General features: G+C 52.1%; 1 protein-coding gene across 1 annotated transcript in view; it reads right to left on the reverse strand.

The window, feature by feature from the left end:
• Nucleotides 1-10,094, reverse strand: part of CEP68 (centrosomal protein 68) — a 26,908-nt gene extending 16,814 nt beyond the window's left edge. The window contains 3 exon segments of the mRNA XM_036873691.1: nucleotides 522-716; nucleotides 718-906; nucleotides 9,821-10,094. Coding sequence (XP_036729586.1) covers nucleotides 522-716; nucleotides 718-864 — 342 coding nt within the window. The 5' untranslated portion in view covers nucleotides 865-906; nucleotides 9,821-10,094.
• Nucleotides 10,095-11,280: the final 1,186 nt, after the last annotated feature.

An 11,280-nucleotide genomic window follows, 5' to 3' on the forward strand; every position in this document is an offset into this window, starting at 1 on the left:
ATCAGCTCGGTGCTTTGTGACCACCTAGAGGGGTGGGATGGGGAGGGTGGGAGGGAGGGAGATGCAAGAGGGAAGAGATATGGAAACATATTGTATGTGTATAACTGATTCACTTTGTTATAAAGCAGAAGCTAACACACCATTGTAAGGCAATTATACTTCAATAAAGATGTTTTAAAAAAAAAAAAAAAAACAACAACAGGACATGGCTCCCCCCCGTCAGGGCTCCCCTGGCCTAGCCCTCTGGACAGCAGGTCTTGGCCATAGCCTCCCTGACCCTCAAAAGGTCACCAGTCACACTCTTGAGGAACAGGAGATGCTGTGGACAGAGCCCCCTGCTGGCCCCAAGGCCCAACTCTCCATGTGAAGCTGTAAAACAGAAATCATCACACCCAAGCTCCCCGACTTCCCCACCTCGTACGGAGGCTGGGAAAGCGTGTAAGATGCTGACACAGTGCTGGAAGGTACTCTCAGAGGACAGCTTTAGGTGAAGCTACAGCCCCACTTGCCTCAGCCCCTACCTGGCTTCTCACGGAGTGCAAATCTCCAGTCCCCAGGCTGGCAGGGGGAAGCAGGGAACTGAGAGCCGGCTTAGACCCACCCGCTGCCGGCTCCCTGCTGGCCCCGTTGGCCTGCGGCTGGCAGGCTCCCGAGGGGCCAGGGCCAGCCCCACCGCGGCAGGCAGGGAGCCCCTGGGCACCCCCGACAGCGGAGGCAGGCCCCCCCCTCGGCGTCCAGGTGGGGCAGCTGCTCCCCGTGCGCAGGTCCTGCAGGATCCAGCTCCTGCTCTGGGCAGCTCCACCCCCCAGGGCACGGGGCCTTCGCGTCCGCGGCTGCCTCTGCCTTTTCTTCTCCCAGGGCCATCGAGATGTTCCTAGATCAGGGCTCTGCTGAAGCTTCAGCTCCCTACAAAATGGGAAGGGGAGAGAAAAAGAGAAGCTTTCTGCATCTACGGCTAAGAAACCTTGTTTTTTTACATTTTAATGATTAAGACAAACACTTTTTTGGCCAAAAGAGCAAATGATGGCTCCCTCCTTGAAGGAAAACAGAGGTCTGGCTTTTCCTCGGCTCCAGACCCGTCCACAGGGGCACGGGAGCACGTCACTGTGTCCTCTGCTGTTGCGTGGCTGGCAGCAGTCCCAGCAGCAGGTGCCAGGAGGCTCAGTGCAGGCCCCGATCAGAGTCAAGGTCTGTCCCGCCTCAAGTCGCCTTTCCGCCCCTGTCGCTTTGGCCTAGCCCCGCTGGGGAAGGGGCCTGGCCTGGGCCCTCCCTGCGCCAGCCTGCAGCAGTTGTCCTGGCAACACACCCGGCGGCAGGCGGCTCCAGGCCGCAGCGGCCGAGAGGCAGCCTCGCACCCACACCCGGCCTGTGGGGCTCCAAGATGGCCCGTGACCGGAGGCCGCGGCAGCTCTCCTCCTGCTGACTGGGTTACAGGTAACCGGCGACTGAGGGAACCGTGGAAATCCGGCTGGTAACAACGGCAACGGTCACGCCGCGTGCGTGCACGTGACAGTGAGAGAGAAGCACACCGGGCAGGCGGCGGGCAGGTGGGGCGGGGGGGGGGGGGGCAGTGTACCAGGGTGAGCACTCGGGGCGAGAGAAGGAACAATCTGGGAGCTGGATCTGAAAACAGAACCGTTCCAACAGGAGCTTCAGGGACCACAGAGGGAGACCCCCCAGCCTGAGTGTGCAGGCAGGGGCTCTGCCAGGAGACCTGACCGGATGGGGTGGGACAAAAAACGGGCAGGAAGAGAACTCCAGGAGGATCTGGACAGGGAGGTGAGGGAAGCGCAAGTGCCCGGGATTTGGGCGGCTGCCTGGAATGCACTGGGTCAACCTCAAAGCTAAAACCTGGCCAGAAACAGCCCCACGTCCTCAGAGACGAGAAGGCGGGTGACGGCAAGAGGAGGCGCCAGTGGCAGCAGGGAAGCCTGGGAGGGCAGAGGAGGCTGGGGCCGCGGGCTCATCCTGCTGGGCCCTCACACTGGGAACCACCACTGGTGCGGACCGTGTGCCCAGAAAACAAGAGTGTCCTGCCCCGCCTGCCTGGCGAGGCTCCAGACAATCAGAGGCGAGCCTAGAGCACAACACACGTCACACGCACTCTCATCTCCTTCTCACGGCCAGCAGCACGCGCGCAGGGACTAATCAGAAGAATGACTGTCCTGAACCGGTCACACGTGGTTCAAATATAAAATACACTGCACATGTAAGTCTCCCTCCAGCCCTGTCCCCATTCCTAAAACGAGCCAGGGCACGCGGGGCATGACGACAGCGCCTGTGCACAGTGCATGCTGAGTGTCAGCTAGTGTTTGGGGGGGGAGGGGCGGAATCAGTGCAGAAAGTCACCTTGCAAGGAACGAAGGAGTCCAACAGAGGAAGAAAAAGCAGGTATTTTTTCATATAAATCAAGCAAAATGCTTACCACTACATACTGCCACAAAAACAGGTAAATAGTCTAATTAAAGTTGTGTGTGTTTCTCATCTCTTGATTGTATATGCAGACAAACACAAAAATCTACTTCATCCTTCCCCCTCTTTTTACATGAAAGTAGCAAACTGTACAGGACACGCTGTTCAGAACCTTGCTTTTCTTTCTTCTTTTTTTTAAATGAAATATCGGGCTTCCCTGGTGCGCAGTGGTTGAGAGTCTGCCTGCCAATGCAGGGGACACGGGTTCGAGCCCTGGTCTGGGAAGATCCCACATGCCGCGGAGCAACTGGGCCCGTGAGCCACAACTACTGAGCCGCGCGTCTGGAGCCTGTGCTCCGCAACAAGAGAGGCCGCGATAGTGAGAGGCCCGCGCACCGCGATGAAGAGTGGCCCCCACTCACCGCAACTGGAGAAAGCCCTCGCACAGAAACGAAGACCCAGCACAGCCAAAAATAAATAAATAAATAAAATATGGTATGAAGTTAAAAAAAAAAAAAAATGAAATATCTTGGAGATCTTTCCTTAGCAATAAACAGACAGCGCTCTCTTTTTCTTAACCGCTGCCCAGCACTGTACTCCACTGTAAGGATGCACGCCAGTGTGTTCCACTGGTCCCCTACTGGTGGGTATTCACGTTAGATCCAACCTTTTGCTACTACACAGAACGCTGTGTGAACCACATACACACACCACTGCACGCGTGCTAGCACACCCACAGCGCCAACAGTCAGAAGGAGAACTGCTGAGGCGAAGGGGGCCCGCACGCGTACTTCTGGCATATGTTCTACCTCCACCGGGTGGCATCAATTTATACTCCCACCGGTGGCCTGAGAGAGTGCCAGTTTCCCGCAGAAGGCAGGTCCTCCTATCCTCATTTCACAGAGGGGGAAACCTCTCAGAGAGAGTCAAATCCAGGCCTGTATGACTCCAGAACCCAAGCTCTTTATGAACTGGGGAACAAGTTACAAAACAGAAAGACACACAAAGTAGAAAAGGGGAGAGGCTGGTACAGGGACAAAGAGATGAGTGACCAAGTCCTGCCAAGAACGATTTTCATGGAGCCACATCCTCACCTAGTGGCTATTTAAGAAACTGCACATGAAGACGATTCAGGCAAACTGTGTTTTCACAATTATAGGAATAAGCTGAGCCCACAAGCTGGAAATATTAGGGTGACGGCTGAACCTAGCCTGCAGCCCCCAATTTCTACTTCTTGCTCCACCTCTAGAAATTCTCAATGGCCAGAGTTGGGCCATGATGGGTGGCTAATACCCCTTTTACTCTCCTAGTCCCTTCCCCCTCCACTAAAGCGTGTGGTCATAAGACAGGACTGGAATAAGATGATGCTGGGGCAAAAGAGGGGTGCAAACAAATGATCTCTGTCTTTGTTTTAATGACGTATTTTTGATTTGTCTTGTCTGGATCTCGTTATTCAAAAAAGAAGGTATCCATTCATTCTGGGGGTGAGTGGTGAGCTAGAATTATAAGCTATGCAGGAGATACACCTCTAGATAACTTTCAAGTATACATACAAACCTGAACTAGGTTAACAGTGTCGCCAGAGGCCCTTCAGCAACCAGGAAAGAAGGTCTGAAATTCAGTGACTTTCATGGAAATGGTACTTCTGAAGAGACAGATTATAGGTGGTTATTTTCTCAGTCTGGATACGCAGTCCCTTCATAATCTTACGTATTAATCTGCCTAACAAATCATGCTGTATTTTTCCTGTGCCACAGGAGTTTTATATGAGAACTAAGACAGATTCATGTGAAAGAAAAAAAGTCCATGAGTGTTCATTCCAAATTCTATGTAAAGTACTACAGAATACAAAGAAAAGAGAAATCAACTCGGAGCGAGATAATCAGGGGAAACTCCTTGAAGTAATGACTGCTGAATACATCAATCACGTCGAAGAAAACATCAGCCTAGCAAATGTATAAGCTCTGGATTTCTAGGGCTCAACTCTGTCTGCATCTGCCAGGTGGGCATCTGTAATACTGCATGAAACTCCAGTCCTCGTTTCCATAGATTCTAGATTTTACACATCATCATTCCTTCTAACCCTCTGAGGGTGAGGGTGGAGATGGGGATTCTGCTTGAACCCTTCCAGTGAGAGACAGCTTACTCCTTTCCTAAACACCCAATGGACTGCTCAGATGAAAACAACCTGCTATGCTGTCTGTAGCTTCAAACAACCTACTACTCTACGTGGGTCCTCCCTGCTCTCTGATCACACATTTTACAGTGTTTCTGGAGGCTAGCAGCTCCTTGGTGGGCAGAGGCCTCAGTCAGCCTCCTTCCTAACCGGGAAGCAACAGGAGATTGGACAGAGTGACCGGAGAGCTCTGAGCACAGACAATGAACAATGAATTCAAGCCTCCCATCTGAGAAAGGTCTGCACACACCAGTTCAGCCCTGTGCTTGGCCAAACCAAGCGACAAGACACATAAGCTTCACGATGTTCTAGGGACCACTTGGAGTTTGGTATTAAAATTCTCCATTAGTTTCCAGGACCTGCAGAGACCGTATGACCTACCAGATATAATTAGGAGTTATGTAGGCGTGGCTTACTCTGGCCCTACAGTAGAAGTATGGGGTCACACTAACTGGGTAAGCCTGGACTCCTGACGCTTCCTGGTACCTGCTGCACCACCCTCGTGCAGGCCTGTCACAGCTACCAGGACTTCCTCCCACTTGCTTCTGTCCAGGATGGAGAACAGAGGACTGGGAGGTGTGCGTGTGTGTGTGGGGGGGGGGGGTGGTGATGCCCCTCTCTCAACCATTCAAATGTACAAATGATCGACTTAGGGAGCAATCCTCCTCTGATCAAAAAGACTTTCCCCACAATTCTGTACATCACAAGCTCCCCTTCCAAACAACCTGATGAATACCAACTCCGCCCAGGAAGCTGGGTTCTGGTCAGGGCCTGTCTCTGTAGCCAAGTGCACAGACAGCACCTGTACCGGCCACGGAGGCCAGGCGCTGCCTGACAGAGCCAGCCCTACCAGTTCAGGGGCCAAAGCCTTGAAGCTCCGTGCTGCTTCTGCAGGAGGCCACAGGTGTCAGTGGTCACGGCATGCACACACAGTGGCAGAATCTGGCCAGAGAAGCAGACAAAGAGGCTCTCAATGCCACTCTTTCTCTAGGAACATAAAGCTACCCACAAGGAAAGGGGGCCAGTGGGGAGGACCCAGCACTGTCAGGTTGCTGGAAGGCTTCTGGGGGAACGAGAGGGACAGCAGCAAGGAGCTCAAAGGCACAAGCCAGTCCAGGCACGGGAGGCAGCATGAAAGCGGGTAAAGACTTATGCGGGGGAGGCCAACAAAAGGGGCAGTCACAAGAGGGCCAGGCCCGCCTCGGGGGGTGGGGGGGTGCCGGGAACGCTGTGGCGGGAGGTTTGAGACTGGGAGGCGGACCTGCCGCCGTTCCACCTGCTCCTTCCTTGGACGTATGAGCCCTGCAGCCCATCAGCCCTCCACACTGGCCCTGTCTTTCCCTGTGGGGCAGGTCACCCTGAGTGTTCTGTCCCCCTCCTTGGCAGGTGAAAGCAAGCAAAATGAAAAGGGAGAACAGGCTCAAAGCCATGAAGGGGTAGACTTATCTCCCACAGCTTGGCAATAGGTCGACGCCGTCTTCAGGATCCTTGGCCCCAGGAGCCCCTTTCCTTCCCCGCCACTGGGGCAGCTTCCTTACCTTTTGCTTGGAGTCAAAGAGTCCTCCAGGGCCCTAGGAGGCACACTGGGTCCCTCTAATAAAGTGGTGGGAAGGCTGCCACCAGACTGCTCTCCCCTCCTTTCACACTCGCACTCAATAGCTGGCTGACTGGGGCCGCAAAGAACCTCCCAGCAAGGCCAGTCTTCTAACCTGTCATGAGAGGTCTTTAGATGACCTTTGAAGAGGTGCAACTGTCACATCTACAAGGATTTTAGCTGAGCTTCCAGCAACCCCTCCCCTCAACCCCAAGCTCTATGGCCTCCTCAGCAGTCAGTAGATTGTTGCCATCCAACAAAGCTCGAAGTATGAGGATGATGGGGACTGAACATGTCAATCAACTGGACACTGTTCCCACCAAAGAGCAAGGCCGAAAAACAGCTGCCCTGTAACAAAAATCATTCCTACTGTCTGAAGAAGCTGGCCCTGGACCACATGGCTGCAGTTCCACAGGCCATTGCTTTTACTGTACTGACAGTTTTCCGTGAGTCTGTTGGGCTACATCGTATGAAGATTGATAAGAATCTTACTGATTTTCTGGAGATACTATTAAGAACACTTCTCTTTGGAGAAGAATTCTCAAGTCTCAGTAGTAGAAACAGCTGTTTCACTGAGTAGCCAGTTTGTTTTTACTTTATATAGGTACTGGCAAAACTGGTTTCAAAAAATATTCTCCTCTTTGCTCTTGCTGCTTGGAAGCTCAGAACCAAATCAGTAGTCCCACCCAAGTAAAATGTATAGCACAGAGAGGCACTCACCTTTTGTACTTATCTTTGATTTCTCTTAATTTTCTTTTACCCTATCTGCCTCAATCACTTTTATTAAAAATCTTGTTACACTGAAACTATTTTGGAAAGATTCCTCAAATCATTTTTGGAACAAAATAGAGGAACTGTTAAAAACAGAAGGAAAAAAAAACCCAACAACTCCTAAATCCAAGACTTCATCTCAATACCAGAAGGAAACAAAGCCTGTTTACCAGTACATCTAAAAAGCAAATGTAGATACTTATGTTAGTACCTTTCTACTCAAAGTCCACGGAAAAGCAGCATATGCAGCACCTCAGAGCCTGTTGGGAATGCAGATTCTCAGGCACTACCCCAGAGCTTTGGGATCAGAATCTGCATTTTAGCAAGCTCTCGAGGTGGTTGGTAAGCACAGTAATGTTTCAGAACCACCAGGTTAGTAAGCCTGTTTCAGGGCCTTGAAAGGGAACTATGATGGCTTTACAACCATTCATCAAGCGCCTACTTATGCGAGGCATACAAAGAAGGAAAATTATGGTCCTTGTCCTTAAGGTCTTTCCAACAGGACACTAGAAAAAGCTCACACCTTGTGGCAGGTTTTTAATGGTTAATTATAGAATGTCACAACTGGAAGGGCATCTTCAGAAAGAACAGTATTCCCTAGAAAGGATTCAAGATTCATGTGACTACACTAAAAGCAGAATCAGAGACCAGAATTCTCCTGAGATAGTTATAAGTGAGAAGAGGTACGGTCTTTGCTTTGGGGACTCCAAATAATTTGAGAAACTGACATGCCAAGGGGACCTACAGCTGGAAGGAAATGGACAACTTAGCCTGTTTCCTGTGACCAGAAAGTGGTACAGGAAAACCTGGAAGTGAGGCAACATCCTCCTAGGGGATGTATGTGCCACCTCAAGGTCTGGCAAATAGTTTTAGAGCTACCAGAAGACTTCTTCCACTTTTCACAATGTTTGTGAACAACTTTAAAGATAGGAGACAGTTTTTAAGGGAGAACAGATTTAAGTTAAAAGAAGAGAAGCCACTTCAAGTCCGCCTCCATCTGAACCAACATTTTTGTCAGCTGTATCAGCCCCCATCTCCTCTGTTTTCACATGACCATTTTGAGTAACAGACCACATGAAGAGTGCATCAAATACTACTGTACTACTTGGCCAAATTGTTATTTGGCACTCCATCAATCTCCAGTGGGTAGAGGTACTCTAAACGCATAAACAAGTAATCTTCCATGGAATACTTTTACAGTGGGGGGAAAAGTCTGGAATGGCTTAAGGGATTTTTTAAAATCAAGGAACAGATAAGGACCAAGAGGCAGACAGAACCTGAAGGGTCAAATACTATACAGATATTTAGCACTAGTGAATCTGTTCAAGTACGTTTATTTTTATCCTAACAACTGCTAACAGCTACTGAACATTTTCTTTGTGCCAGGAACTATGCTAAGCACTTTATGTCAATATTTTACTTAAACCTCAGAAATAATGGAGTAGGACCTATTGTCACTCCCACTTTATAGAGACTGAGGCATACAGAAGTTAAATAACTTGTCCATAGAGTTACTAACATGGCGGAGCTAAATTCTGATTTGATTTGAGAGCCAGAGCTCAACTGTCTCCCTCGCCTGTAAGAATAATTGGGCCGAGTTAAAGGAATTAAAGTTTTTATTTTGTCAACTTTTGGCTACACTGCTGATTTTTTGTTTTCTTTTGGCTTCCTTCAATCACTGAGTGCCTTCTATGTTCCAAGAACTGTGCTACGGGCTGGGGAAACCACAATACAGTGTGATGTATAAAATCAGAGGCTATGGAAGGCTGTGCAAAGGAGGGAGCGATTATTAGTTGTGGGGTAGGGCAAGGGCTTTAAAAAGCTTTCCAGAAGACATGAAACCTGAATTGTTTGCTCTTTTCTGTACCGGGTGGCCCAGAACTGACCGACCCAGGTAGTGGAGGGAACAGGGATGAGAAGGGGTGACCTCTACCTCTTTTAACCAAGCCCTGTATCGTTGACTCCTTGACCCAACACATTTTGTCATGCATTTTAACGATACCCTTTACACCCTAGGTCCAGGAACGTAAGGGTATTTATGAATGCCATCTATCTTCCTGCCCGCCTTCCCCCACCCACTCCAATGAATTCCCAGTGAGGTCCAAATTTGCTCTGGCACTGGCAGGTTTCCGCTCATTTTTATTACAAACAATACACCGAACCCAACCTAATAATTAAAAGGGCCTGAAACAGGTTTTGGACTTGTGCCCCTGGGCTGAGAACCGTTCTAGCGATGACAGTTGGAAAGGGTGGCCCCTTCAGGCAAAAAAAGTGAGACAAATTGCTTTTTCCCCTCGGCAGCGGGGCTGCTGCATTCAAGGTGACCAGAAGGCATCGTTCGTCTCCATCTTAACAGTGGTAATGATCCTGAGCGGGTGAGAGAGGGTCTCTGCGGTAGACCAGATACGGGAGCAGCGCGGGCCCCTAACTCCCGGGGAACCCGGGCCCAGCGAGCGCGCAGTGTAAACAAGACACGCCCAGGGCGAGGCCGCGAGGGAAAGTGAGTCCCCAGCAGCCGAGACAGCCCCGCGGCGCAGCTGCTCCGACCGGAGGATGCGCGGACACGCGCGCTCTCGCGGCCCGGCCTCGCGGCGCTCAGGCTTTTCCAACGCCGGCCTCCCACCTCCGCGCCTAGACTCCCGGCCGCTAACCTCACCCGCCGTTTGGACTGCAAAATGGAGTCTCAGGCACGAGGCGCCCCCGCCTCCGCGAAGCCTCTGCGCCCTTCCAGGCGGGGGACGCGAGGCCCAGCGGCCAGCCCGGCCCGCCTCCGCAGACCCCGAGACCGCAGGGCAGAGGGGGCCGGGCCAAAGCCCCCTGCGCCGCGGACCCCCGAACCCCGCGCCCGTACGCCGACAGCTACATACCGCGCCTCAAACCCTTCGGACTCCCGGACCGGGCCGGGGGCGAAAGCAGCCGCACGCAGCGGCCCCGAAACGAGATTCCTAGCTGGACACTGCCGCCCTCCCGCCGGAGTCCTGAACGCCTGGGGCGGGACCGAGTGATGACCACGCCCTTCGGGCCCGCCCTGCCTCCGCGCGGAGGGCGCCTTTGGAGCCTCGCGACCAATCCCAGCCGTCAGTCCGAAGTCTCGACCAATGCACGACCTGCTCCTGCAAGAAGAGCCCACCTCTGGCACCGTCTTGGCCTATGGGAGGCCTGACCTTCTTCTATCTGCAGTCCTCCCTCGCCTTTCCGCGCTTGCCGCTTGCTTTGCGTGTTTGGGGCCAATGGGGTCGCGAGAGGGCGCGTAGTCCCGAGCAGCGAGGAGGAGAGGGTGACTTGGGGCGCTCTCCTTGCGAGTAGGCCACAGCCGGAGTCATGATTCATTTTGCGCAGAGCGCCGGGCAGTGTTCCTGGCGCGCCGCTGCCAGGGAGGCGGACCCACAGTCTTTGTGCGTCTGTTTACATTCGCATGTAAACAACCAGGCGTGAACCGAGGCCTGAACAGGTGTCACGGGGCACAAGCACCGGAGGAGGGCGAGGTCACCAGGCCGGGTGGTTGCAGACAGCCTTAGGGGGCAGGTGGGACTTAGGCAGGCTCGGAAAGGATGGGAGGGTTGTGGATAAATGAGCCAGGAGCTGCTTAGCGGCTCTCGGAGCAGCCTGGTCCGATGGGAAATTGGTAATGGAATTTGAGGGGAAGTGGGATCCAGCTCGTGGGAGGCCATGATGCACATCTCCTTCCTCCACCTCCTCCCCTCTGCTCCCGCCAGCATGAGGCCTGGGAGCCTAGTGGCATAGCTCTTTAGCTTGTACCACTCAGCGGAGTCCCACCGGGCTGGGATGGGGAAAGGATCACATGGTAACCCCTCTCAGACCGGTCCTGCCTTCTGATGCTTTTGCCCAGCAGCACTTTCAGCAATCTGGGTTACGATGAATGCCTCGCCAGTTCATAAAACATGTCTGTAAATGTCTGAACCCCAGCTGTGGGCAACTTGAATTCCAGAGTACAAATTATTTACCATGGAGCTCTTGGGCGTCAGAGAGTTTAGGACAGCAGTCCCCAATCTTTTTGGCACCAGGGACTGGTTTTGTGGAAGACAGTATTTCCGGGGCGGGGGGAGGGGGGGTGGTTTCGGGATGATTCAAGCACATTACATTTATTGTGCACTTTATTTCTATTATTATTACATTGTAATATATAATGAAATAATTGGACAATTCACCACAATGCAGAATCAGTGGGAGCCCTGAGCTTGTTTTCACTTCACTCACTGATAGGGTTTTGATATGAGTCTGCAAGCAATTGATTTATTATGGTCTGTGGTGCAGTCAAACCTCTCTGCTAATGATAATCTGTATCTGCAGCTGCTCCCCAGCGCTA

This window comes from Balaenoptera musculus, chromosome 13 (assembly GCF_009873245.2).
Source record: "Balaenoptera musculus isolate JJ_BM4_2016_0621 chromosome 13, mBalMus1.pri.v3, whole genome shotgun sequence".
Classification (NCBI taxonomy): domain Eukaryota; kingdom Metazoa; phylum Chordata; class Mammalia; order Artiodactyla; family Balaenopteridae; genus Balaenoptera; species Balaenoptera musculus.